Source organism: Peromyscus californicus, unplaced genomic scaffold, assembly GCF_007827085.1.
Source record: "Peromyscus californicus insignis strain IS unplaced genomic scaffold, ASM782708v3 Scaffold_4__1_contigs__length_199733344, whole genome shotgun sequence".
Classification (NCBI taxonomy): domain Eukaryota; kingdom Metazoa; phylum Chordata; class Mammalia; order Rodentia; family Cricetidae; genus Peromyscus; species Peromyscus californicus.
Window position 1 is genome coordinate 193,907,136 of NW_026294562.1, and position 27,739 is coordinate 193,934,874.

General features: G+C 37.6%; 1 protein-coding gene across 1 annotated transcript; it reads right to left on the reverse strand.

Moving 5' to 3' along the window:
• Positions 1-10,919: 10,919 nt before the first annotated feature.
• LOC128125031 (vomeronasal type-1 receptor 4-like) lies at positions 10,920-11,789 on the reverse strand. Its single transcript, XM_052761968.1, has one exon. The coding sequence runs from the start codon at positions 11,787-11,789 to the stop codon at positions 10,920-10,922; it is 870 nt and encodes a 289-aa protein (XP_052617928.1).
• Positions 11,790-27,739: the final 15,950 nt, after the last annotated feature.

Here is a 27,739-nt window from a genome sequence, read left to right on the forward strand (position 1 = left end):
CACAGTACCTTTTCCGAATTGCGAAGGCCACTTCAGGGATGGTGCCATATTTTCCTGGCCTCAGAAGATGCCTTTTGATAAAGCCATAACCACACTTGTTTTGGCAAGAATCAGTAGTCCTTGGTTTCTTGTCCTGTCTGTCCATTTTGTTCTGTTTTTCGAGGATAGTTTGTTGTCCAGTGGCTAACTTTTGCCACAATGAAAGTTAACTCCAATTGAAGTTTCTTCAATGCCCATATTTTCTCTGAGGTAGATTGGTACTGCCAGGCGCTGACATGTCTTAAAAAAGAAAAATTTTCTAAGTTATTAAAACATTTTAAATGCCATATTCTGTAGATCTCTGAAGGGTTTGAAGATGACCTGTCTATCTAAAATATACCTGCTCAATTTTTAAAACATATCTAATATGACTACAAGTTCTATTGTAATGTCTAACTACTAACTTTCATTTCTTTATATCCTAGTAGTTGGTAATAATAACATTCAAGGATCAGAAAATTGCATTGTTAAATGAATGGTATAAGTACAATTAGAAATATACATATAGCATTTTCTAACAATATCAATTTCAATATATATAATTTGTATCAATATAAAACAATCCAATCCAATGTAGAGTATTTAAAACTAGTAATTGTCTTTTTCTTCTTGTCTTTTCCTTTCTTTCTTTCTCTTTTTTTAAAACAAGAACCTTAAATCGAATCTCCTTTGCTTAGCCTTTTTCCTAACCCTTGACAACAACTTGTAACCAACCCCCCTAAACAATGAAAATTATCCCAGACTCAAAACCCATTAAAAAGACCAAAAAAACCACCCACCCCACAACACCTCTTTGGGAATATGGGCATCATACTCTTAAAATTGCTTCCTGCTGGGTATGGGCAAAGTTATCTTTATCCTGAAAGATAAATTTTAGGTTAATTTTCAAATTCTAGGAAAGGTAACTATATTCTTCGGTATCCAGTCTGTGTATAATGCCAAAGTTCAGGGTTTATCTTATACAAGTAGTCCTTATACAAGTAGTATTTGAGACTGGATCATCTCAGCTAGCCCTCTCAAAATTGCTCTGAGCACTGTATAGTTCAAAGCTGATCTGTAGATGATGTTTGTCAGCTTAGTGATATTATTATTGTCCACATGGAATTGTTGTTGTTGTGGGGCCCCATCTTCTTTTGGAGACTTCAGTTGATGTTAGGCCTGGCCGTGATTTCCTGCAGAAAACTGATAAGAGACTCGAACACAAAGACTTATATATATCTACAGCTAACTGAAGCCTTTTTTTCTAGAATTAGTTAGTACTCTGTATGACCATTCATATCTTAACAAAGTTTAAAATGTATATCTATCTATCTATCTATCTATCTATCTATCTATCTATCTATTAATCTTGTAAATTTTGATATAAAATTCATACTTTAAGAAAAGTTTAAAGAACCAGAATAGAATCAAAGAGTTGAGATTAGTAATAGAATAGTCCCTTAATTAATTTGGCTTTTCTCCTGTCCCATAGCAGAAGATGGCTCTTTTCTTCTGGCATGGTACAGGGAGTTTTCATTTTCCTTTTAACAACATGCTTGAGTTTAAAGAAGGAGAGAGCCATTCTCCAACTCCAAAGTCAGCTTTAAATTTTAATTGAACTGGGACTCTTAGAAGACCAATAGTGTTAAATCTTTAGAGAAGTGCAGAAACAAACATTTAGGAAGACATAATATTTTTTAGAGGATATACCCATACGCCATCTCACTCTGTTTCCTGGCATAGATCATTTATCCCTTTTCTTCAGTTGTCTCATTTGTCCAGTGTTGTTCAGATTCCTCATTCTCCTAAAAGACAAAAATAAAAACCTTTCCCCAAGACTAATTTTTGGGGATATTCCTTTTTGGCAAGTTATTATCTGATTAAATAAAAAGGCATGTGTTACTGGTATAAGTTAGTTTAAATTGGATGTTCATGCTGGTTGATGAACTATCACTTCCTCTAATTAAGAGGTTTCTCTTGTTCAAATCGAACCTTTATCAATTTTGATGGTACCCATAGCTTATCTTCTCCTGTAGAAACAAAAGCAAAACCTGGTCCCCAATATAACACATACCCTGGTTTCCATTCTGAGGTCAGCACATCCTTAAAGTATATAGGCTAATTTAATTCTGTAATTTTTTTTCTATTATCCACTGTCTCTCTGCTGCTGTTGTACCTTTTTCATTGGCATTAAGAAAATTCAAAGTTAATAGAGCATTATGCAGTCTATTTCTGGGGGTTTTTGTTACCCCTTTCTGTTTATTTAGCATATGCTTTAGAGTTCTGTTTGATCTTTCTATAACTGCTTGAGCTGTAGGATTATGTGGTATGCCTGTAATACGCTTTATATTGTAATAAGCAAAAACTGTTTCATGTTAACAGAGACATATGATGGAGCATTGTCAGTTTTGATTTGTGCAGGTATACCCATGATGGCCATAACTTCTAGCAAATGAGTGATTACAGAATCAGCTTTTTCAGAATTCAAAGCTGTTGCCCATTGAAATCCTGAGTAAGTATCAATGGTATGGTGTACATATTTTAATTTTCCAAATTCTGCAAAGTGAAACGCATCCATCTGCCAGATTTCATCCCTCTGAGTACCCTTTGGGTTACATCATCCTGCTGGTAATTACATTTGATTGTAGAAGGAACAAGTAGGACATTTCTGTACTATTTTTTGGCCTGTTGCCAGGTTATAGAAAAATCCTTTTTTAAACCTTTACTATTGACAGGATGATTTTTATGAAATTCTGAGACCTCCAGCTCCTTTCCTATCAATAATTTATCAATCTCATCATTGCCTTGTGCTAGAGAGCCTGGCAGACCAGTATGGGATCAGATGTGAGTTATATATAAGGGATGACTTCTTTTCCTGATTGTATCTTGTAATTGAATAAATAATGAAGTTAATTCTGAAGCATCAGGGATAAATTCTGCAGTCTCAATATGTAATACTACTCTTTTAGCATACTGAGAGTCAGTTACTATGATGAGAGGTTCTGAAAAATCCATTAATACCAAGAGAATAGCATACAATTCTGATTTTTGAACTGAATTATAAGGACTTTGAACCACTTTACTTAAATTTTCTGATTTGTAACCTGCTTTTCCTTGTTTGTTGGCATCTGTATAAAAGATCCAATCAGCTCCCTTTATAAGATCAATTCTATCGCTTTTGGGATACTTGCTGTTAATTTCTCCCAAAAAATTAGTTCAAGCTCTTTGCCAAGGTTCACTTTCTATCCATAATTTTTCAATGTCCTTCTTATTTAAAGGTAAGACAATTTCTGCTGTGTCTATTCCTGCTAATTGATGAAGTCTCAATTTTACTTTCCATATCCAGTTAGAGATTATTTCCACATAAATTTTTAATTTTTTTGGTTTATTTGGTAAAAATATCCATTCCAATATAATATCTTCCCTCTGCATTAATATTCCTGTAGGAGAATGCCTAGAAGGTACAATAACCAAAATGCAATCCAGCTTTGGATCAATACGATCCATGTGCCCTTCATGTACTTTCTTTTCTACCAAGGTCAATTATTTCTCAGCTTCAGGTGATAATTCTCTTGGACTATTTAAGTCCTTGTCACCTTCTAAGGTTTGGAACAAATTATTCACTTCATCATTTTTTACCCCAACAATAGTTCGTAAATGAGAAATGTCTCCAAATAAACTTTGAAAGTCATTAAGAGTCTGTAGTCGATGTCTCCTAATTTGCACCCTTTGGGGTCTAATTTTTTGTAGCTCTATTTTATATCCTAAATAATTAATAGAATCTCCTCTTTGTTTCTTTTCAGGAGCAATTTGTAATCCCCAGCAAGGCAAAATTTTCTTTACTTTTTCAAACATTCTTTCTAAAGTATCTGCATTTGTGTCAGCTAGTAAAATATTATCCATATAATGATAAATTATAGATTAGGAAATTTTTTACGTATCACTTCCAATGGCTGTTGCACAAAATATTGGCAGAGAGTTGGGTTATTCAACATTCCCTGTGGGAGGACCCTCCATTGAAGTCTTTTAACCAGTTGAGAATTATTATAAGTAGGCACTGTGAAAGCAAATCTTTCTCTGTCTTTTTCTTGTAAGGGTATTGAAAAGAAACAGTCTTTAAATCAATAACTATGAGAGACCATCCTTTTGGTAACAGAGTAGGCAAAGGAATTCCAGGTTTTAGAGAGCCCATTGGCTGAATTACTTTGTTAATTGCTCGAAGGTTTGTTACCATTCTCCATTTACTAGATTTCTTTTTAATAACAAATACAGGAGAATTCCAAGGGCTGGTTGATTCTTCAATATGCTGAGCATTTAACTGTTCTTCTACCAGCTCTTCTAAAGCCTGTTGTTAAAGGCCATTGCTGAACCCATACAGGCTTGTCTGTTAACCGTTTTAAAGGTAGAGCTGTTGGTGTCTTTGGGAGATCATCAATTATTGTGCCCTGTTCTTGTATAATATGGCTGGCTGGTGAGCACTCATTAGAATAATATCTTCTAATATTTCTCTCGTAAACATGTGCTAGTTTATAATTTGTTTCTGAGGTTGGAGGGATATTAATCTGAGTATTCCATTGTTGCACCAGGTATCAACCCCACAGGTTCAGTGTTATGTTAGCCATATATGGTTTTAATTTTCCTTTCTTTCCTTCAGGACCTATACATTCGAGCCATCTTGCATTCTGTTTCACTTGAGATAATGTCCCAATTCCTAACAGTTGAACATTTACATCCTGAAGAGGCCAAGTTGGATGCCAAAATTCTGGTACAATTATGGTAACATCCATACCTGTGTCTACCAGACCAGACAACAAAACACCATTTATTTTTATTGTTAATTTTGGTCTTTGTTCATTAATAGAAGTTTGCCCAAAAATTTTCTTTATGTTTTGTCCTGAATTTTCTATTCTCTCTTTCATCATCCCAACCAGCATGATTTATTCCAATAGGCATTTGGTTATTTAATTGCTCTGAGTAGTGGTTTCCTCTACAACTGCAGGAAAAATTTGAACTGGATTTGCTTTGGGGGCCTGCCTTAGGCCCCTCTGGGAGTTTCCCGAAGAGTGAGGCAAAATATTACCTTGCCTGTCCCTTGTTGATCTACATTCCTTGGTCCAGTGTTTTCCCTTACCACATCTTCTGCATACTGCAGAAGGAAGGGGTATTCTGTTGCCATTGTTCCTTGAAGAAACATTGTTTCTAGGAATGACCTGTTTACAATCCCTTTTCAAATGTCCTTGCTTTCCACATCCAAAACATCTAACATTCCTCAAACCTTTTGAAATTGCTTCTCCTATCCACATATCATCATGGTCATGAGCCTCAATATTTACCGTATCTCTAATCCAATCTTCCAAAGGTGTAGATCTTGCATTTAACAGCCTGATTATTCTTTTGCATGCTGCATTCACATTCTCAAAGGCCAAAGATTCAATTATTATCTGACTAACCTCTGAATTCAGGACCATTCTCTGTACTGCTGAAGTCAATCTTTGTAAAAAATCTGTGAAAGATTCTTTAGGGCCTTGTATAACCTTTGTAAAAGACTCAATTTTTTTCCTGGTTCCTCAACTCTGTCCCATGCATGCAAGACTGCCGTTTGACATAGAATTAGGGTTTGGACATCATATAAACATTGTGTTTGTACTGAAGCATATTGGTCTTCTCCAACAAGCTGATCCTGGAAGACTTGTATTCCTTTAGCCCTCCATTTTTTTTCTATGTTTTTAGCCTCCTCTGTGAACCATTTTTGCCACTGGAGTCTTTGACTGAGTTCCAGAACAGCCTGTGCCAGCTTCCGCCAGTCCTGTAGTATAATCCTATTAAAAGTTGACCAGGTGTTTAACATTTGCTTTACATATGAGGAATGCGTGCCATTAGATACTATTGCCTCCTTAAACCTTCATAAATCTAACATTTCAATTGGAGCCCAAATATTTTGTGTATTCACTTGATCAGGTAACTGCTGTACGTTTACTGGATAAATTAAGGGTGACTGTGTGAAAACATGCATTCTTTCTGTAACCTTATGATCCAATCTTGAAACAACTTCACTGTTAATTTCTACTGTCTGAATTTGAATTTCTCTATAATTCATCTTAACAGGTTTAACAGGTTTTTCTAAAACTTTTATCCTGGCACTTAAATTGACTATCTTTTTAAATAATAAAATGAGGATAAGAAAGGTAATAAAGTGCATAATTCAATCAATATTAATCTTCTCATATAGTTGTTCCATTGTCAGACTGGATGTCAAAATTTGTGTTTTGGTTCATAAAGTTAATGCTGGATATTCACATGCATGTAGAAGAGTGGTCTTCTGGAATGGACACTGTGGAGTTTTGAGGAAGGAGCTTTGGGAATAATTTAGGTCATAAATATTTCCCTAAATTCATCTCAAACTAAATACAGAGAAATAGAAAGACTTTCAAATTGGGTGCAGAGAAGAGGTGCTGTGTGGTAGTTAATATTTTTGCAGAATGCTGTAGAAGGATTTTTGGAAGTTCAGCAAGGTGCTGTGTGGTAGTTAATATTTTTGCAGAATGCTGTAGAAGGGTTTTTGAAAGTTCAGCATAAGGCAAAAACTAAAATGCAGAGAAATCAGGGAAACTTTAGAATGTGATAATGAAGAAAGTTGACCAGTAAAGCCTGCAATGAAGATGATGGTAAAGGCTAGATTGGAAAACCATTCAGTTCTCTAATCTTCATTTCCCTCCTTTATGGTCAAATATAATATAATTGGAATTCCTCATAGTTTTATCTCAGTATCAAAAATATTGTTCCTATAAATTATCAGTGAAAATGCATATTGAACACAGTTGAGATAGACTACTGTGACCCTGGGAAAAACACTTTATGGCACATTTAGTTTCTTCCTTAGGGACTGAAACTGGATGTAGGTTGACAGGCCTGGCTGCAGTGTGCTTCACTCTCATCTTGTGATTTATGTGCTGAAAGGAACACGTCCTCCTGTCTTTTGGGAGATGAAAGGGAAAGGAGCAAAGAGATGGGGTTGAGGATGGAGGAGATCATGATATATCTGTTGGAGGTTATTACTCATTGTCACCAATCACTAATCCCTTATCTAATGGTCAATTTACAATAGTCAGATTCATTGCAGTATTGTTTTCCTTCTAAATTGTAACATTGTAGGTGAAGTTGAAGGAGGCTGTTGGAGTATACAGCAGGTGACAATGAGTATTCAACAGGTCAATCCACCAGACGAGTAACTCTCTGATGGGGGGTCCCACCTGGCAAAGTAGCAGAGTCACTGACTATAAATGACTGGTTGTTTCTTTCTGTAATTTCTCTCATGTGCCACTTCATTTCTTCCTTAATAACAGCTATGGGTATTTTCCCCACTGCATGTGTGTTTATCTCATGAAAATATTCCCTCTTTGGGCACACATATAGCTGTGGATTCTCATGAAGACTATTTCTGCTTACGTATATAATTCTAATAATACTAGAATATTTTTCATAACTGGCATAGGAAAGTAACAGTATTCTCAATTACAAAGACAGCCTTTTACACATTGTGCTAAGACCTTAGAGGAAACTCAAAACAGATGAGCTGCCCCTGGAGATGAATACACAGGGACAAACTCCCAGGTGTTTATTGCTGAATCAAAGTCAGACTTGAAGCAACTTTGGTAGATATAACTCTCTGCAGCAATTGGTTTTCTGCACATCGTCTTAGCTTCAGTTTATGTTGTAGGCTCAAGGTTCAGCCAACTAACTGTTTACTTTCTATCTGAGAACCCTAACCATTTAGGCTACATGCATGGCCAATCGTTACTCACTGGCCCATCAATGTGACCTCCGTAGTCTGAAAAAAACTGTGTGACTTATGTGTCACAAGAATGGGTAGGACCTGGAAAATGTAACATAAAATTGTCCAGAGTTTGGCTGTTAGGGTAATAGAGAGAGTAATTGTAGGTGAGTATGTGCTGAGTGAGGGATGTAGCTGAGTGGGCAGAGAGATAAGTGTGAGAAATGAAAAAGAAAAAGAAGGAGGAGGAGGAGGAGAAGGAGGAAGAGGAGGAGGAGGAGGAGGAGGAGGAAGAGGAGGAGGAAGAGGAGGAGGAGGAGGAGAAGGAGGAGGAGGAGGAGGAGGAGAAGGAGGAGGAGGAGGAGGAGGAGGAGGAGGAGGAGGAGGAGAAGAAGAAGAAGAAGAAGAAGAAGAAGAAGAAGAAGAAGAAGAAGAAGAAGAAGAAGAAGAAGCAATACGAGAGAAGTGTGAGAGAGAATTGGAACTAAAGAGAACTGGATCTAGAGAGAATTGGAAACAAAGATTTAGAATAGAGAGTATTAGAGCCAAAGATTTAGAACTACAGAATTGGAACTGAAGAATTAGAGCTAGAGAATTAGAGACAATTCTAACAAGAGAATTAGAGCTGAAGAAGAATAAAAGAGAGTGACCCTCAGATCATGTGTGCTTTATTATAGATCAGAAATCTTTCTTTTCCCGCTCTTGAGAAGTCTTTTTCTGAGTAACCCTGGGTAGCAGTTCTGGGAGCTGGACTCTTGGTTCACTAAATAAAGTAACATTAAGAAAATGGCTGATAGGAATTTTCTTACTACATCTCTGCGTTTTAATTTTGGGAGTAGCTCAAGAGGAAGAGAGAGCACCTTTGATGAGATCGGAAGTTTAGTGGTGAATTTCCAGCACACTGCAGAATCTAAAATTCTAAAAAACCTCAGAATCCAGGGCAAGGTTTACATCCCATATTACCCACACTCATCTCACCCAAGGTGGAAGTTCTCAAATAAATGTATAAATCTTGTCTACCTATGTAGAGTGGAACTCTGACAAAGAGTTCAAAGGTGATGATCAATTTTGAGTGGTTTCAGGGTATGGGAGTAGGAATGAGATGTTTTGAACCCTCCCATTCATCCTAAGGGATTTCTCATAATGTCTTGGAGTCCCTTGGCCATGGACCAATCCTTATTAGGCAGAGGCTCGATGTGTGTAAAGGTTACCCCTCCTTTCTCCTTTTCTCTCTTCCAAGAAAGGAATTGCCATGTTTTATGATAGAACACAATTGTCAGCTTTTGTATGAGACAGGTCAATTAGTTGTAACCTTTCACACACATGCAGGTGAGTATTATATATAAAACTTTGAAGAGAAACCCTGTCTTGAAAAACCAAAAAAAAAATACTTTGAATAAATGTCCTGTCATCTGCAATAAATCAGATGGACCTGATAAGCACCATGTAAACTAAGATGAATAAATGCAGCGAGACATTTTTACTTACATATAGAATCTATGAAAGCTTAATTTAGAGACTCCCAGTAGAAAAGTGGAAAACCCAGGAACAGAGGAGTAAGAGAAATGAGGAAATGTTTGTCAAGATACACACATTTTCAGCAATAAAATGAATCAGTTCTAGGTCTGGAGAGATGGCTAAGGTTCTCAAATTCTTACTGTGGAAACATGTACACCTGAGTTTCACCTCCACCAACTACAGGAATGTAAATGAAGCTTCAGGCACCTGTAATAGCAAAGGCACAGACAGGAGGATCTCTGGCCCTGGCTGACCAGCCAGTCTAGCTGGACTCACAAGCTTCAGGTTCTCTGACACATACACTCAAAAAGACGTGCAGGGTCCAAGGCTCTAAAGTGTACAACAGTGACTACACTTAATGTTTCTTGTATGTGGAAGGTGTTAACACAGATCTTGGAAGTCGTCATCTCTAGAAATTGGTCATAGAGGTATGGGTTTTAGAGTTTGTATTGCTATGATAAAGCACCACAAGAGAAAGATATTTGGGGAGGAAATATTTATGTTTCTCTTGTATTTCCAAGCAACAATCTATCACCAAGAGAAGGAAAGACAGGAGCTCAAGGCAGGAACCTTAAGGAGGACTGAAGCAGATGCCATGGATGGAATCTGCTTACAGGCTTCCTTCCCCTGTCGTGCTCAGTCTGCTTTCTGAGACACCCTCAGGCCACCTGCCAAGGGCTTGTACCATCCACTGTGAGCAGAGCCCTTCCACGTCAAACGCTAATCAAGAAAATGCCTGACAGGTTGTTTATAGGACAATCTGGTGCAGTCATTTATTCAGTTGAGGTTCTCTTTTTCCCAATCACTCTAGCTGTGTTGTTGACATAAAACTACACAGCACTATATGCCACATAATTTGATGATGGTAATCAATTTTTCATTTTATATATACACATATGAATACACATACACATATAGGAAGTTTTCACCACATATAATCTGAAAATGAAATTTCATTTTTCAATCATACTGCAATAAATCTGGAAAAATTTTGGCTCCAAAAAACCAAGGATTTACAGAAGTCAACACAGAAAAAGTATTATGCAAATGTCCATAAGAGCATACCATTGCCTGCTAAAACCTTCCTCAGTACCGGTGTTATTACACTCACATGCAGACTGTCCTTTAGTAGTCAAATCCCATCAAGTTTCTAAATATTTTCTGTTCAGAGCATGAGGATAATGAAATGCTATTTGATTATCTTCATTTATATATTTTTTTGTTTTGGCAAGAGAAGTGGCTAAGGAAAAACTGTCCAATGAATTTTAATCTGTTGGTGTAAAAAAAGGTAAGATAAATGTAAAAAAATAGATTGTAAATCAAACCATTGTTTTACAAACTATGACAAATTCACAATTTATATAAATTGATTAACGTTTTCATGTCACAAAACAATATAGGATATGTAAATATATAATTTATAATATGTTCACAAATTGTATGTGTACATGTTAGTTCATGAATGTACACCACCTGCTTTTATGACATGATTGAGTATATATACATAATTCAATAGTATACATTATTCAAAAAACACACAATTTTGATGCTACTGATATGGTTAGAATATTGTATTCCCTGCACAGGCAAAACAGAGTGGAGACTCACAGAGTTAACGATTAATCAGCAGAAAGGGACTCACAGTTGGGAAACATGCAGCAACTACTGAAGCCATGTTTACCAGGAAAGAACCTGGATTATACAGAAGGGACAAATTAATCTGTAAGAGGCAAGAAAGGGTGTAAAAGAAGACAAAGATGCTCACCAAGAGCAGAATGGTCTTTGTGGCTCTGGATTCAGGGGAGGACCTGAGGGAGAAGTTGCTTCTATGAATGTGCTTCAATCTCTGCTTGTGTCTGCAGAGTATGAAAACCATGGAACTGCTGGACCAAAGCATCAGCAACATGAAAAAAACATCAGGACTTGTGACTAATACTGCAGAGAAAATGTCAAAGGCTTTGTCATGACGAACAGAAGAACAGTATTCAAACTCTTTAAGACTTGTCATATTCCTATGGTTCAATTTTGCAGTCATGTACATAGGAAAAGTTATGTTTACTATGAGGGCCAGGATCCAACTCATGTATACACCAGCAGCAATGTAAGTGGGAGACTTGACTTTAAGCCGTGACCACCTGGAACCCGATGGACTGATGGTAATGGCCTGGAACACACTCAAGAAGCAGGTGCTGCTTAAGGACACGCCCCTCCCTACTCTGTGAAGATAAAAGATCAATTTGCACCCAAAATCATTAAGGAAGTCTTTCAAACCAAAAGCTGCCATTGTCTGCGGTACTCCTTTACACAGGAGAGTTAAGAAGTTGGCTACAATCAAGTGTTGCAGGATCCAATCTGTGAACCTTAACCTGATCCCAGAGAAGTAAAGAAGCAGGTAGTTGTAGACTAGGAAGGAGTTGCTCAAGACTCCAATCAAAGTCTGTGATAAAAAGATCACTCTTATAACCATGTCACTGGCTCCCATGATGTCACCTCTGGTGGTCTCAGGATTATGGTTTGGGAAGATGAGGCATTGGCTGTATGCACTATGTTATATATTTACTACATTCTATATCCGTAATAAGACTAATGCAAAATGCTTCCTTGATTTTTTTAAAAAATAGGGACTCAAAAAGCAACATTATAAGCTAAGAGAGGATATAATGTCCAATCTCTAGTTTTGAAGATAGTGTATACAATTTAGTCAATATTCACAGTCTGTGTAGAAGCCTCTGCTCTGGTTCCAGTTACACAGATGATGAAAAGCGAGATAATTTCATCTGAGTCAATTATTTGTAAATTCAAGCTTGGTTAATGATAAAGTGAGGACTTTTCAAGTCTATAATGTCGACAGTTAGGCTACTGGGATCCACAACTACCTGAAAAATGATTCAAGTCATTTCTTAAAATGAACAGCCTCATACTTAGGTTTGATACTTACACATTTTTATCTTTTCAAAATTACCGTCGTTGCATTTTTTTGTAGTGAAATTTCCATGTGTGCAGCTTATTCTCACATGAGAAAATATCTATTTCTAGTGAACACTGGGTATTTTAATGTACAACAGGAACTATAACCCTGCAGGAACCAGTCTCAGGAGAAATAATATACATCAGGGCAAAACAGTCTACTTTTCAGAGAGCTTCCTAATGGTTTAGCAATATATATGTTAGAAAAAGAAATAAAATTACAGCCTAATGGAAACCACTCATATTCACATGCCTTGCCTTAATTCACATGCCTTAATTTCAGGAAGGAAAAGAAGCCCAAAGTAAATGTATGTGGAGCACACACAGTATAACTATGGATCAGGTGCCACACTTCAGTGCTAACTGGTACCTGCACAAGTGGTCTCTCAGCAGGGAAGTAAGAATTGCAAACCCCCCAACTCCAGTGTGATGTGTGCACACTACCATTTGTCGGAATCAAGATTTTGTGCTTTGTAAACCTTGAATTATTTGGGGCTGGACAGATGGCACAGTAGCTAAGAGCACTGGCTCCTCTTTTAAAGGACCCAAGATCAATTCTCAGCACAAATGGTAGCTTACAACTGTCTATATCTACAGTTCTGGGGGTTCAAATACCCTTTTCTGGTCCCTGAGCATTCTAGGCACACATGTGATGCACAGATGTGTGTACAGACTTTCACCCACAAAAATAAAAATAAAGGGAATAAATCTCCACTTTGTGCTATTAAAAAACAAATAAATAAAATATAGCATTCCTTAGAAAAGCTTTAGATTCACAATTGTATTGTAATAGCCAAATAAAATTTCAATTTTCTCCTTCACATTATTGTATCCTCAAGCAGCAAATTAGTCCAGCATATAATTTTTAACTAAAGGAAGAATTAAGAAAGAATTTATGTGTAAACACCATGGTCCACATCTGACTGGCAGTGTTTGAATTATTAAACAGTGGTGCTTATTTTTGTGCTTACTTTCCTGAGCATGATTTAGGAGGAAAGCTGCCTCATCATAGTATCAGACTATATGTCTTTCAGGGTAGAAGCAGTCCCTGTTTCCATCAATGGCCTTCTGTGACAGTTTGAGATTTTCTACTCAAGCACTCTGCATGCAGATATGCTTTCTGCATGGGATTGCATGGTTCCCTTACCTTCCTCCCACTCTCTGAAGCACAGCTGGGGAAACAACTGTAAAATCAGCTCGTCAGTTGGAAGAATTCCCAGAATCGTAGCTTTGCAGTAGACTGCTTTTAAGGCAACAATTCTCAGCTCCTTGCATTCTAGTTTTCATTATCAGTTGGAGTAAATCACAAGAAGTCCAGTGAGTGGAGGATTCATGAAGGTGAGGATGACAAAGACTGTGTTCTGTGTCTATTACCTCATGTTTGTTTTGCCTGTGTCTTCAGCCCATGCTTCAGATCTTTCTCCAATTGCTAGTTGGCTTTGTTATGCAACCTAGTTCAATTCCAAGTTTACTTTTCTGGATGTCTTGCTTAGCTGGATTCTTCAGATTAGTTTTGCTTTGTGGATTTAGACTCACAAACTCCCCAGGATGCTCTCCAAGTGCTGTTTCCCTTCTCAGGACGGCAATCTCACATCCAGGGTCTTATGGTCCCTGACATTCACTAGAGGGAGGCAATCAGTGCCTGAGATATGGGTCTGTGATTCTGTGACCCCCCCTCCCCTCAGACCTGCAATTAAATTTTCACCTTCAGTAGTAGTGTGTACACAACTTTTCGTGAAGTAAGGGAAACTTTTCTGAGCATCTCTTCCCCAGGTGTCAGATATTAAAAGCAATTACAAGTTTCTTGCTGTCCCCTCAATGAAATGTTGCAGTTTGGAGCTGCTGTTATCTGTTGAGTTCCTTGGAGACCAGTATGGATGATGAAATTCTAATGTCTGTCTTCCATACATCATCAAGGTATGCTTGTATCATACCATTTCATTAGTATCTTAATGTGTCATGTGACCAAATCCAATTTGTCTATTTTTCAATTGAGAATGCTGCCTCATTAATTATAGAAGAGAAATTCAGTGCCACTAATATCTTGTTTGTATCTTCTAAGCTAACAGTACAGAACAGGATGTGACTAATTCACATTGGAAAATGTTGAGATCAAGTGTAGTCTTTAAAGTTAATTCTTTTAGGTATGCATTTATAAATGAAGATAATCTGCTATTGACATTTTGTAAGAAAAATCTCATTAATCCATATTGGTTGATACTAGTATTAGGAGGGAAACCCAGAATATTTTCTATATGAGAAACACTATTCTGAAAGGAACTCTTCCCAGATGATGCCACAGTTTGAGATGATAACTCTTCACCTGTGCTCCTGTAAACAATCACACTGATCTAATTGGTCTACTAAGACAGACTTGGCTGAGGTCATTTTCTTCATTTATTATCAATACACTATTTGAGATGAATATACATTTTCTTGTCCCCAGGAAATATCTCACAGCATAATTGATATCTTGATAGGGACAAGGAGAATTAAAGACCTGCTGGGTGTGAGAAGCTGCACAGTTCCTATACTTGGGAATAAGACATACAGGTGGCCAATGGACGTGGTTAGCTGTGCCTGTATTACATGAGATGGTGTTCCTTCTTCCTATAGTGCCAGTTGCATGTTCCCTGGAACAAGTGATAAGACATGTAAATAAGTTAAACTACCCGAGAGTGTCACCTCTTAATTTGGGATACCAGTACACCAAACTTCCTGTATGTGGCCTGGAGTGGCATCCTCCATAGGGAATGTATTATATTAATCCCAGCACTAGGGAGGTGGATACAGGAAATGATATAGCTGGGTGGAGTGAGGAAGGAGTAAGGTGGGAGGAGATAGGAGCTCAGCTCCCTTTCAGGTTGAGAAGTCATGGAGGTAGGAGGTGGCTGTGGTTTGCTCCTTTTTGTCTCTCTGATCTTTTAGCATTAAACCCTATATCTGACTCTGGTTCTTTATTATTAAGACCAATTAGAATTCATGCTACAAAAGAGCCCAAGAAAAGGCACAGAAACTGAGACCCACTCATTCAAACACTCAGAAATCCCATAAAAGCACTAAACTGGAAGCCACAATATATTTGCAGAGTACCTGGTGCATACCCATATAGGCCACACACATATATATGCATGTGTGTGTGTGTGTGTGTGTGTGTGTGTGTGTGTGTGTGCGTGTGCGTGTGCATGTGCGTGTGTGTGTGTGTGTGTGTGTGTTGCCTCAGTGTCTGTGAGTTCATATGAGCTTGATCATGTTGATTTAGAGGGCTTTGTTTTCTTGGTGTCCTCTATCCACTTTGGCTTGTAAGACTGGTTCTTTCTGCTTCCTCTTTCAAAAAATTTCCACAACCATGAGGGGTGGGGTTTGATGAAGACATCTTGTTTAGGGCTGAGTGTTCCAAGGTTTCTCACTTTGTATAGTTGTATAATGTCTGTCTGTGGAACTTTGTATTTGTTCCCATCTGCTGCAGGAGGAAGCTAGCTGTTAGAAAGAACACAAAGGAGACCGCTGGTACAGAGGCCTTGGTGAGGACTATAGTCTAGGGAGCCAATGAGACGAATCAGACAGTGGGATCGTAATGTACAGGTCATAGAAGATACATCTCATCCCTGACGTTTAGCACAAGGGAAGTTTGTATTTTCCTGAAGGAGGAGAAATTTGGCGAGTCTCTGTGGTTTGTCAGTACTCCATTCTGATAAGAGATGTGGATATACTAAAACAGTAGAGCGGATATGTTGCTGGACATCGGCCAGAACTGAAACAGAAGAGTCAACATGCTTTATCATGTCCCTGTTACCTCCTTCATCTGAGCTGAGTTGGTCAGGACAGGCCTTCTCCATCAACACCTATAGGAACACCACAGCCATAGGAGCACCCCACAGTATAACACATGGGTGGCTTATGGAGAATAAAAGTGGAGTAAGGAGGTTTGATTTGGAGAGATTGGCCAGGTTGAAACTCTTGATTTATGTCAGAGGAAAGGCAGCAAAACCAGGGGACTCAAGAAAGCTGACAACTTGAGTGTAGTTTGGAGGACAAGGCTCATTTTTATCACATCTCCTTTGATAACAGTTATGTGATCACAGTTCATCAGAGAAGCCTGCTTTACAGGCCAGCTTTATACAAGCCTGCCCAAGATTGTATAAAGCACAACAATGTCATTTGCCTTCAGGATAACATCTGAGGTGGGAGAACATCATTTATCCTAACTCTTCTCTAGAAATTGAGGAAAGTCACAGGAATTGCTGTGTTCTTACTCAGGTTTCTTTTTTCACAGTTCAAATTCCCTTCTGAGAAATATCAACATTGATGTTTCTAAGCATATGCCACAAGTTTATTATATTATCACACAACCTCTATTCTAAGCACAACTCTGGATGTCACAGTGTTCTGCATCCATGACATACTCCTCAGAATGACTCTATTGAAAAACAGTAGGTGCAGATTAGGAGATCTTTTTATGATTTGCTGAAGCTTACTCATATTTTATTGTAGTAACCTTTTATCTGCAGAATACCAAGACCCACTGGTACTTGCTTTGAGAAGACAGAGATCCTGTTGACCACTGGCAAATGTGTTTATAACCCTTGAGTGTTTCACAGTATTGGGAAATCATGTGGAAAATTGTCAAATTGTAAGGGAGGAGTCCAGAAAAGTGCACTCTGTATTAGTGGGAAAGGACATTTAGTCAAGGTGCTGTAAAGTGTATGGGTAAAGTTTCCAGTGACAGAGATGAGCTCCATTTTCTCCTCCATATCACATTGCTTTTTTCGGTATAATTGATGGTTAATAGAAAGAACAAAATAACCAATTATTGTTGAAGACACAAAACTTTGGTTCCAGGACAATGAAGAAGCCAAACAAAAGAAGAGCTGATGTCCCCTTTATGCTGGCTTCTACAATCCCAGAAGCCACTATTCAAGCTGATGTAGGTGAATTGTCCCTGAGAGTTTTAGTCATTTATGGTTTTGGTGTACTATATCATCAGTACACTGAGTAAGTTGTGCCTAGGGGTAAAATAGTAGCATGGCAATTATAGTAATAGCCAAATGATTTCTGAATGCATTTAAGCATTTTTATAGGAAGTTTATGGTGAGTTTTCCTGACCATGTTAGAGACATTTAGCTGGAGATGTCATAGGACCTAGAGGTGAGACAAATATTATTGTATTGATCAAAGAACATGATGACAGTTTCCTGAACCTTGTTGCTTATAACCATAGATTATTTGTACCATTGACTTCAGCAATATATTGTATATACTTTTAGTGTGTAGCAGCTATTGCACAATGTTAAATTCATTGAATTGCTGAAAATAAATGATTATTGATGTGGTATCATTGGTTAATTCTCAGACATAAATTATAGAAGGTAGGCAGACATATGTGTTAACATTTCAAGACTTGCAGAACATAGAAGAGAGCATGTAAAGATTGTAGGAGAGAGAAAAAATGCCATATTATGTAACTACTGTCTGGTTTTGGAGCATTTGCTCTTGGAGGTAAGAGTAACTCATGAGGTTCATGAAGGTTAAAGGACAGTAATGCTTAAGAATCATAGAGAAAGTTGATTATAGACTTAGAAATCAAGTGGCAGAGGAAAACAGAAGAGTTATGGGGGCTGAAGATGATAGAAGTAGACACAGGTTAAGGTTAGCATGAATATGAGGAGGAGATTGAGTCACAGGGAGGCAAGGCATATCACCCAAAAAGAAATCTAACAGGACAATGAAGAGCTAGAGAAGACCAAGGTCATGGCTGAGATAAACAACCCAAGAGGAACAGAACATTGAGAAATAACAACCCTGGGTATATGGGGTGTTATACATAGACTAGATTAATAGCGTTGGGTTAGTCCCTGAGAGTGAAAGCTGAGGCATATTCTGCTGTTGGACCTAAATGCTCAAGGAAGGAAAAGAGACACCAGAATTAGGAAGAGGCCTTTGCAGATGTGACAAACAATTCAGAAAATCAAACTGAACTTTGTAGAATCGAGAACTTCCAAGTGCCAGTCATACAATTTAGTAAAATAAAAAAACTGTGGGAGATATCATCATGCCAGGTTTAAAGTTATATTACAGAAGGGTTGTAAGAAAAATAGTATGAATAGCAAATTCACTCACCATGGGCTAAAATTGAGAGCTGACATATAAGCCCACACTCCTAGAGGTACCTTACATTTGACAAAGATAACAATGAACATTGGAGAAAGCACAGCATCTTCAACAAACTGTGCTCCTCAAATTGAAAAGCCCCCATGTATCAGAATGAAAATTCACCCTTGTCTCCATTTTTGTACATATTGGCTTTAATTTTTCTTCATGTAATGTATTTTGATCACATCATTTTTTCTTCCCTAGTTCCTCCTAGACTTTCTGTACTCCCTTACCCTTGTATTCTATGTTCTTTCCCTCTTGGTCTCTTTCCAAAACCAAACACAAACCACCAAAGAAAACAATACCACATAAATTGAAAAAGACAAAAAATATCTGTAGCTGAAGTTTTCCTGGTCCTGCCTGGCCCATGGTCAGGACATAGAGACTTATATTACTTATAAAATGTATGGTCATGGCAGGCTCCTTGTTATCTAGTTCTTCTATCTTAAATTAACTCATTTCTATTAATCTATACCTTTCCATGTGGCTCGTGGCTTACTGGTAATTTGTATCCTGCTCCTCATTACAGTGGCTGGCAGCATCTCTTCTTGCCTCAGCCATCATATTTGCCAAGAGTTCTAAGAGGACAGCAATCAAAGAATGGTACATCATCCCAAAAAAGAAAAAAACCTGGTGTCAACACCAAGTAAAACATTAAACATCATAAGTCTGCATTCACCAAAAAAACAAACATAAATACCCAAGACAATATGCCTCCATCAGAACCCAATAACCCTATTACAGTAGGCCCTTAAAATGCAATATATCTGAAGAATAATACAAGGATTTCAAAACACAAATTATGTATAATGTTCAAGGACATGAATAAATCCCTTATGTGAAAACAAAAAGAAATTACTATATGAAACAATGAAAAGTGTTCAAGACAAGAAAGTAGATTGGAACCACTAAGGAAAACTCAAACTTATAGAAGACTAGAAGAAAAATTAAAAAAAAATCTCAGATATCAGGCTTACCAACCCAATAGAAGACAAGAAAAAGAGAATTTCAGGTGTTGAAGAAAAGAGAGAATAAATGGACACCACATAATTTTGGTGACCTTGGTAATGCCTTCCTCCCTACATTTCAGTCATAGATATTCTTGTGAGATGTTATTCTTGGAGAGTTGTAAAAAGAATTTTTGCATACTCCGGATATGGAACTGATGACAGAAAGTCATTGGAGTTGGATAATACTAAATTACTACTTGCTGAACCAATGGGTTTTATTCTTGTCACTTACAAGAATATGAATGAAAGTTTAGATACAATAACAGAAATAAATCAAAGACAGTTGTATTGACAAATTTAAATATCTACACTTAGGAGAAAATCCTTTGGGTACAGTCATACCTCTGACATGTTCCAACCCAGTTGATCATTAGCAGTACAATCTTGAGAAATAAGTAAGGAGAGGTTGAGTCTGTCTTCAAGGCTTCTAAGATGCTAATAAGAAAGAGGAGGGATTGTATGAGTGAGAATTGTTGAGATCAAGATTGGAAAAAACACAGGGACAAATAGCCAAATGAATGGAAACACATGAACTATGAACCAATTGCTGAGGACCCCCAACTGGATCAGGCCCTCTGGACAAGTGAGACAGTTGATTAGCTTGAACTGTTTGGGAGGCCCCCAGGCAGTGGGACTGGGATCTGTCCTTAGTGCATGAGCTGGCTGTTTGGAACCTGGGGCTTATGCACGGACACTTTGCTCAGCCTGGGTGCAGGGAGGAGGGGATTGGACCTGCCTGGACTGAATCTACCAGGTTGAGCTGAATCTCCAGGGGAGTCCTTGTCCTGGAGGAGGTGGGAATGGGGAGTGTGCTGGCGGGAGGGGGCCAGGAGGATGGAGGACAGGGGAATCCATAGCTGTTATGTAAAATTAAATCAAATTATAAAATTAGAAAAAAAGATTTTGTGCTAGACATCAAATGAAAAAAAAAGGAAAAAAAAGAATTTGAGGTGATGAATTACTACTAATTTCTTCCATGAGGTAGACTTATGGGCCTGAACTCATGGGGACCTCATGTGTCATCACCGCTTCAATGCTACACAGTGACAATACCCATGATAGGACAATCTCAAAATGTTTTGCATTTATTTCTTTATAAAAATAGTTGTAAAATAATGTGTGTCTTATGCCTGGCACTTTGTTGGAATTCCTTTGTATTCCAGGTTGGAATGGATCAAAAGATGTACTCAAACCAATGCTTTATGCACTTCAGTTTCCATTGAATTGAGAATTCAGGCATGCTCACAAACAAGCATCTGTGATATAGGAGTTAGCATTTTCCTATAGAAATGTTTAATCTTCCTTGGTTCTATGTTTCATGACTTTGAAAAATCATAAATAAATCACTGTAGCTAGAGTTTTCCTGCCTGGCCCACAGTTAGGACAAATATCTCTCACCTTCCAATCCCACAGCCCCTCAGATCCGACCAAGTAAACACAGAGACTCATATTGGTTACAAACTGCATGGCCGTGGCAGGCTTCTTGCTAACTGTTCTTACAGCTTAAATTAATCCATTTCTATAAACCTATACCTTGCCACATGGCTCGTGGCTTACCAGCATCTTCACATGCTGTTTGTCATTGTGGCGGCTGGCAGTGTCTCTCACTCAGCCTTCCACTTCCCAGCTTTATTCTCCTCCTTGTCCTGCCTATACTTCCTGCCTAGCCACTGGCCAACCAGTGATGTATTTACTGACCAATCAGCAACACACTTGACAAACAGACCATCTCACAGCAAATCACAAAGAAGAAATTATCATCTTTGTGCTCAAAAGAGGCACATCACTTTCAGGTTAGCTGCATTTTTCAATATGTCGGTATGAAGACCCCAGTACGTTACACTGTCACCTGATTTGCCATTGGGAAAGTTTTAAATGTATCTTCCAACCCTATTCTCTATCCTCCCTTGCCATCCACTGGACATCCAGTGGATGGCCAGGCAGGAAAACTCTAGCTACTGCTCAGTTTCTGTTCATTTAACACAAGCTCTGACCATCTGTGAAGAGGTCAACTTAGTGGTGAAAATGCATCTATCAGATTTCCTGTAGATAATTCTATATTTTATATATTGTCTTTTTAAATAATGTTTAATGTGAGAGGACTCATCCCATTGTGGTGCCGATTGTGGTCAGGTGGTCTTGGGTTTTCTAAGAGAGCAGGCTAAGTGAGGCATGGGCTTCAAACCACTAAGAGGTATTGCTCCATGGCTTCTTTGATTTCTGTCTATAGGTTCCTATTTTGAGCTCCTACCCTAATTTGCTTTGCAATGGATTATAATCTGTTGGATGAAATTAACCTATTCCTTCATAGGTTTCTTTGGTCATGGTGCTTATCACAGAAATAGAAAGAAAACTAAGACATCTCTCTACTTTAATTGGTTTATTTTGTTTGCTTAAAAAATCATCTTTTAAGTTTCATATTTTATAAACTGTATGTTTTGTATATTTTCACTCATCTCCCCAGGATACCTTTTCTGACCTCTCCATCATTTTTGATATTTGTACTTGAAGTTTCATGTGATATATATTTGTATAATTTCATCACTGATAATGATCTCCATGTTTCTCATATTTAAGCCTGTTGACCAGGACTTTAATTTTCTCCTTTCCACTCACACATTCTAGATTTCCTTACCCCAGTTCAAGTTCAGAATTGATTTCTGGTTTGTTTTTCTGAACATGGTCTGCTTATTGACTCTTTGCACCTAATTCATAAGTTACTTTAGTGACTTTACATAATGCTTCTATTAAACCTTTGAGCTCATTTTAAATTCAGTATTTATTCTGCCAGGAAAGGGAAGTCTTCATTTTGTGAGTCATTTTATATTAGTTGTAAATTTAATCCCATGTGTTGTGATATATTCGTGATACTGAGCAGATTCTTGGCATGTACTTCTTGTTTAGAAGATAGACCCCTATTTGCATCTGACTACATCTTTTAAGATTTTCCAAATGTGTGTGTGTGTGTGTGTGTGTGTGTGTGTGTGTGTATTTGTATGTTTCTGTTCATCTATGAAATTGTGCATGTGCAGGCATGTATATGTGCAAGTGGAAGCCAGATAGATGAATTCATGTGCCTTCTATATTACTTGCCAATGTAGTTTTTTGAGGTAAGGTCTCCCACTGAGTCAGGAGCTCACTAATTGACTAGGCTTGCTTTCCAGTGAAGCCAGGGACTTTTGACTATCTCTTATTTCCAATGCTGTGGTTTCTGATTCACATTCACACTCCAAATTTTTCCATGTGTGCCAGGGATCAAAACATCTTGTGCTTGTAAGAAAGTATTTCATGCATGGGGACATTTTTCTAGTACTCCAATAAAATTGTTCTATGGAAGACTTTGGCTCTTTTACTGTGATTTATTCTGTGGATTCATGTGTAGATAAAAGGAACACAGGAAAGAATATCAGCTAGACAAGGCACATCAAGAATCATGCCTGAGTCAGAAAATATTTTTCTGTACAGTTTTTGTGTGCATACTGTGTCTAGTTTATGAGATTTCTTTGAGAAGTGAATGTATATAAAACAGTTGTACATACAAGTGTTTTACATTTGCAGATTGTCAGTTTACATCTCAGTTGTGAAAAGGAAACATCATTCAATGCTAAAAATGTTAAGGGCACTGTGAACTCAGGACACTATTTTATGATCAGAGTAGGTTTTTTGGAAGATGAAATGTGTAATTACAGAAACACATTAATACATGAAAAATAACCAAAGTAAAAACAGCAGGTTTCACAAACTGGCCTGAATTGATAAGTCTTCTGTGTCTATTACTTCATGAAACATAATCCTTGACAACTGTTTCCACCATTTTCTGACACATTCACTTGGATGTTGCTTTCAAGAATACAGACACAGCCCTAAACAGATAAATAATGCAATGAATGACAAACTGGTGTTAACAGAATATTCACATAAGCACACAGTCCAAGGAATGATTAATAAAGTAGGTTTTGTTAAAGCAGTTTGTTATTGTTGAAATTCATTGTTTTGAAATCTAAAGTTTATACTCATTTACTTTTGTTTTTCCTTTGCAGTTTACATATGTCATAAACCACTTCCCAGAGATGACTTGATGCACAATAAGTATGAGATTGTGCCTGCTACCAGTGGCATGTGTACAAACACAGTGATGATACACATATTCCTTATACCAGTATATAAGACTGGTGTTACCAAGGTATAAGTCTGTTTAAAATGTACTTTTAATTCTGTGAGCATGATTGAATACACAATAAGGACTGTTCAGAAGCATTCAACTTACATGATCATAAGCATTAGTGTACATCTCTCACCAAGGAAATACACTTGCTGCATTCTCTGAAGTCACAGCTCATGGACAGAAAGATGCTTACACTTACAAAAAACCCAGATATGACTGCTTATGTGTTCAATAGGAACCAGCAAGAATTACTCATGAGGGTGCATAAAAGGAGCAGGAAAGTATATTGAAACAGATGGCTTCTATTTTGATCCTCCCAAATTTTCAGTGTAGAAACCCTTTATTTCTGTGTCTACATTGCCAGGGAGATTATCATCATCATCATCATCATTACGCTATAATGAGTTGTTACTTTTCTGATTCTTTCTCAGTGTAATGCCCTACACTTTATCAGGCTTTTGATGATGTCAGTATACCACTTGACTTGTTCAAATATGCCTAGGCACTTGTCTTTTAAATTGTGTGCAATTTCCTTTCTACAAGTAGATCTGTTTGAAACTAGATCTGTGGATATGACACTGTAGTTCTTGAAAGACTCTTTTTTGACCCATTTTAGCCCCAGTTGCAGGAAAGCAGGCAGGGCTCTTGAAGGCAGGCCTGACTACCACCATCACCCACTGACCCTTTAACCTACAAGTCACACTCCACCCCCCCCAAACCCACCCATTCTCTGAGACCAAGGCTGTTCCCTGAGACACAGGCTCCACTAGCTGTGATCTGACTAAGTGCTGTGTGTGGACCAAGAGCTCCCATTGGATCAAAGAGTGGCTCCCTGAGACAAGACACCATTTACACCAATTGCAGGGAGAGATGAGTACACTACAGTGCAAGAATACATTCAACAACACAAAGAGAAATATAGCACCATCAGAACCTAGAGTTTCTACATCAGCGAGAACTGAACATCCCAACGTAGAAGAAGGAGAAGAAAATAACTTTGAAAATGAGTTCAAGAAGATAATAGAGGCCTTTAAAGAGGAAATGAAAAATTCTCTTAAAGAAATCGAGGAAAAGACAGACAAAAACGAAGTCAATAAATCCCTTAAAGAAAACCAAGAAAAAGCAATGAAAAAGTTAAAGAAAACAGTTCCCGACATGAAAACTAAGATAGAGGCAATAAAGAAGACACAAAGCAAGGGAATGCTAGAAGTGGAAAATCTGAGTAAACAAACAGGAACTAGAGATGCAAGCATAACCAACAGAATGCAAGAGATGGAAGAGAGAATCTCTGGCATTGATATGAGAGAGGAAGGAGATTTGTCAGTCAAAAAAACATTAAATCCAAAAAAGTCTGTAGCTAGAGTTTCCCTGCCTTGCCCACAGTCAGGGCAAATCTCTCTTACCTGCCAGTCCCACAGTCACTCAGACCCAACCAAGCAAACACAGAGACTTATATTGGTTACAAACTGTATGGCCATACCAGGATTTTTGCTAACTGTTCTTACATCTTAAATTAATCCATTTCTATTAATCTATACCTTGCCACGTGACTCGTGGCTTACCGGCATCTTCACATGCTGTTTGTCATTATGGCGGCTGGCAATATATCTGACTCAGCCTTCCACTTCCCAGCTTTATTCTCCTCCTTGTCCCGCCCACACTTCCTCCTGCTTGACTACTGGCCAATCAGTGATTTATTTATTGACCAATCAGCAACACATTTGACATACAGAACATCCCACAGCAAAAGTCATAGCATAAAACATCCAGGAAATCTCTGACACCATAAAAAGAGCAAACCTAAGAATATTAGGGTTACAAGAATGAGAATACCAGCTCAAAGACATAGAGTATATATTCCACAAAATCATAGAAGAAAACTTTCCCAACCTAAAAAAGGAAATGCCTATGAAGATACAAAAAGTTTACAGAACATCTAATTGACTGGACCCCCAAAAAGAAGTCCCTTCACCATATAATCATCAAACCACTAAACATAAACAATAAAGAAAAAATATTAAGAGCTGCAAAGAAAAAAGGCCAAGTAATTTATAGAGGTAGGCCCATCAGAATAACACCTGACTTCTCAATGGAGACTCTGAAAGCCAGAAGGTCCTGGACAGACATTATACAGACACTAAGGGACCATGGATGCCAGCCCAGACTATTATACACAGAAAAATTCTCAAATGCCATAGGCAGAATAAACAAAATATTCCATGATAAAGCCAGATTAAACAATATCTATCCACAAATCCAGCCCTACAGAAAGCACTAGAAGGAAAAACCCAATCCAAGTAAGTTAGATGTATCCATGAAAACACAGAAAATAGATAATCCCACACCAATATCAAAGAAGGGAAACATACAACACTATCACCAAAAAGTAACAGGAATTAACAATCACTGGTCATTAATATCCCTAAATATCAGTGGACTCAAAATGCCTATAAAAAGACACAGGTTAACAGAATGGATATGAAAAAAGAACCCATCCTTCTGCTGCATAAAAGAAACACAACTCAGCTTCAAAGATAAACACTACCTCAGAGTAAAGGGCTGGGAAAAGACTTTCAGTCAAATGGACTTAAGAAGCAAGCTGGTGTAGCTATACTAATATCTAACAAAATAGACTTCAAACTAAAATTAATAGAAGAGATCAAGAAGGACATTACATATTCATCACAGGCAAAATCCATCAAGATTAAGTCTCAATTCTTAACATTTATGTCCCAAATACAAGGGCATCCATATATGTAAAAGAAATACATACTCTTAAAACATTACTCTTAAAATGCACATCAAATCTACATAATATTAGTGGGAGACTTAACTTCACACTCTCACCAATGGACAGTTGTGCCAGACAGAAACTTAACAGAGAAATAAGGGAAATAACAGACATTATGACTCAAATGGATTTAACAGACATCCATAGAACATTCCACCCAAACAAAAAAGAGTATACCTTCTTCTCAGTACCCCATGGAACATTCTCTAAAATCGACCACATACTCTGTCACAAAGGAAATCTCAACAGATACAAACAAACAAACAAACAAAGGAATAACTTACTGTAATTTATTGGACCACCATAGATGTAACCAACCGTCTTATTAAATAAGAAACACAGAACCAATCCAAAGAAGAAAGCCAAGAGATAAGAGCTAAGAGCCTTACCCACCTGCTGCAGCCAGCCTCTACAACCAAGAGACCTCTCTGAAAAAGGGACCTACTTCCTGTATGTTTGTCTTTATATAGACTTTCTGTCCTGCCTTCTTATTGGTTGTAAACACAACCACATGACTGCCTCATCACTGCCTGTTGTACAGCCCTCCAGGTCTTTATGGTATTGAGATTAAAGGCATGTATCTCCAATGCTGACTGTATCCTTGACCACACAGAGATCTCCCTAGCTCTGTCTACCAAGTGCTGGGATGAAAGGCGTGCTCCATGAATACCCAGCTCTGCTATGGCTTGCTATCAGCTCTGACCCCCAGGCAAATTTATTTATTAACATACAAATAAGATCACATTTCAGTCCAATTAAAATATCACCATATTTCCCCTTTTCTATTTTAATAAAAAGGAAAAAGGTTATAACTAACATAAGAAAAACTATATACAAAAGTACATTAACTATCCATTAAAGTTAGAATTCAACAACAACAGAAATTACAGAAAGCCTACAAACTGGATAATGCTCAACTGAATCACCACTGGGTTCAGGAAGAAATAAATAAAGAAACTAAAGACTTCCTGAAATTCAATGAAAAATGAATGTACAGCACATCCAAACTTATGGGATATTATGAAAGCAGTGCTAAGAGGAAAGTTCATCGCTCTAAATGCCTACATAAAGAAGTTGGAGAAATCTTGTACTAGTGATTTACAACCACACCTGAAAGCACTAGAAGAAAAAGAAGCAAACTCACACAGGAAGTGTAGATGCTAGGAAATAATCAAATTGAGAGCTGAAGTCAATAAAATAGAAACAAAGACAACATTACAAAGAATTAATGAAACAAAGAGTTGGTTCTTTGAGAAAATCAACAAGATAGACAAGCTCTTATCCAAATTAACTAAAAGGCAGCAAGAGAATATCCAAATTAACAAAATCAGAAATGAAAAGGGAGA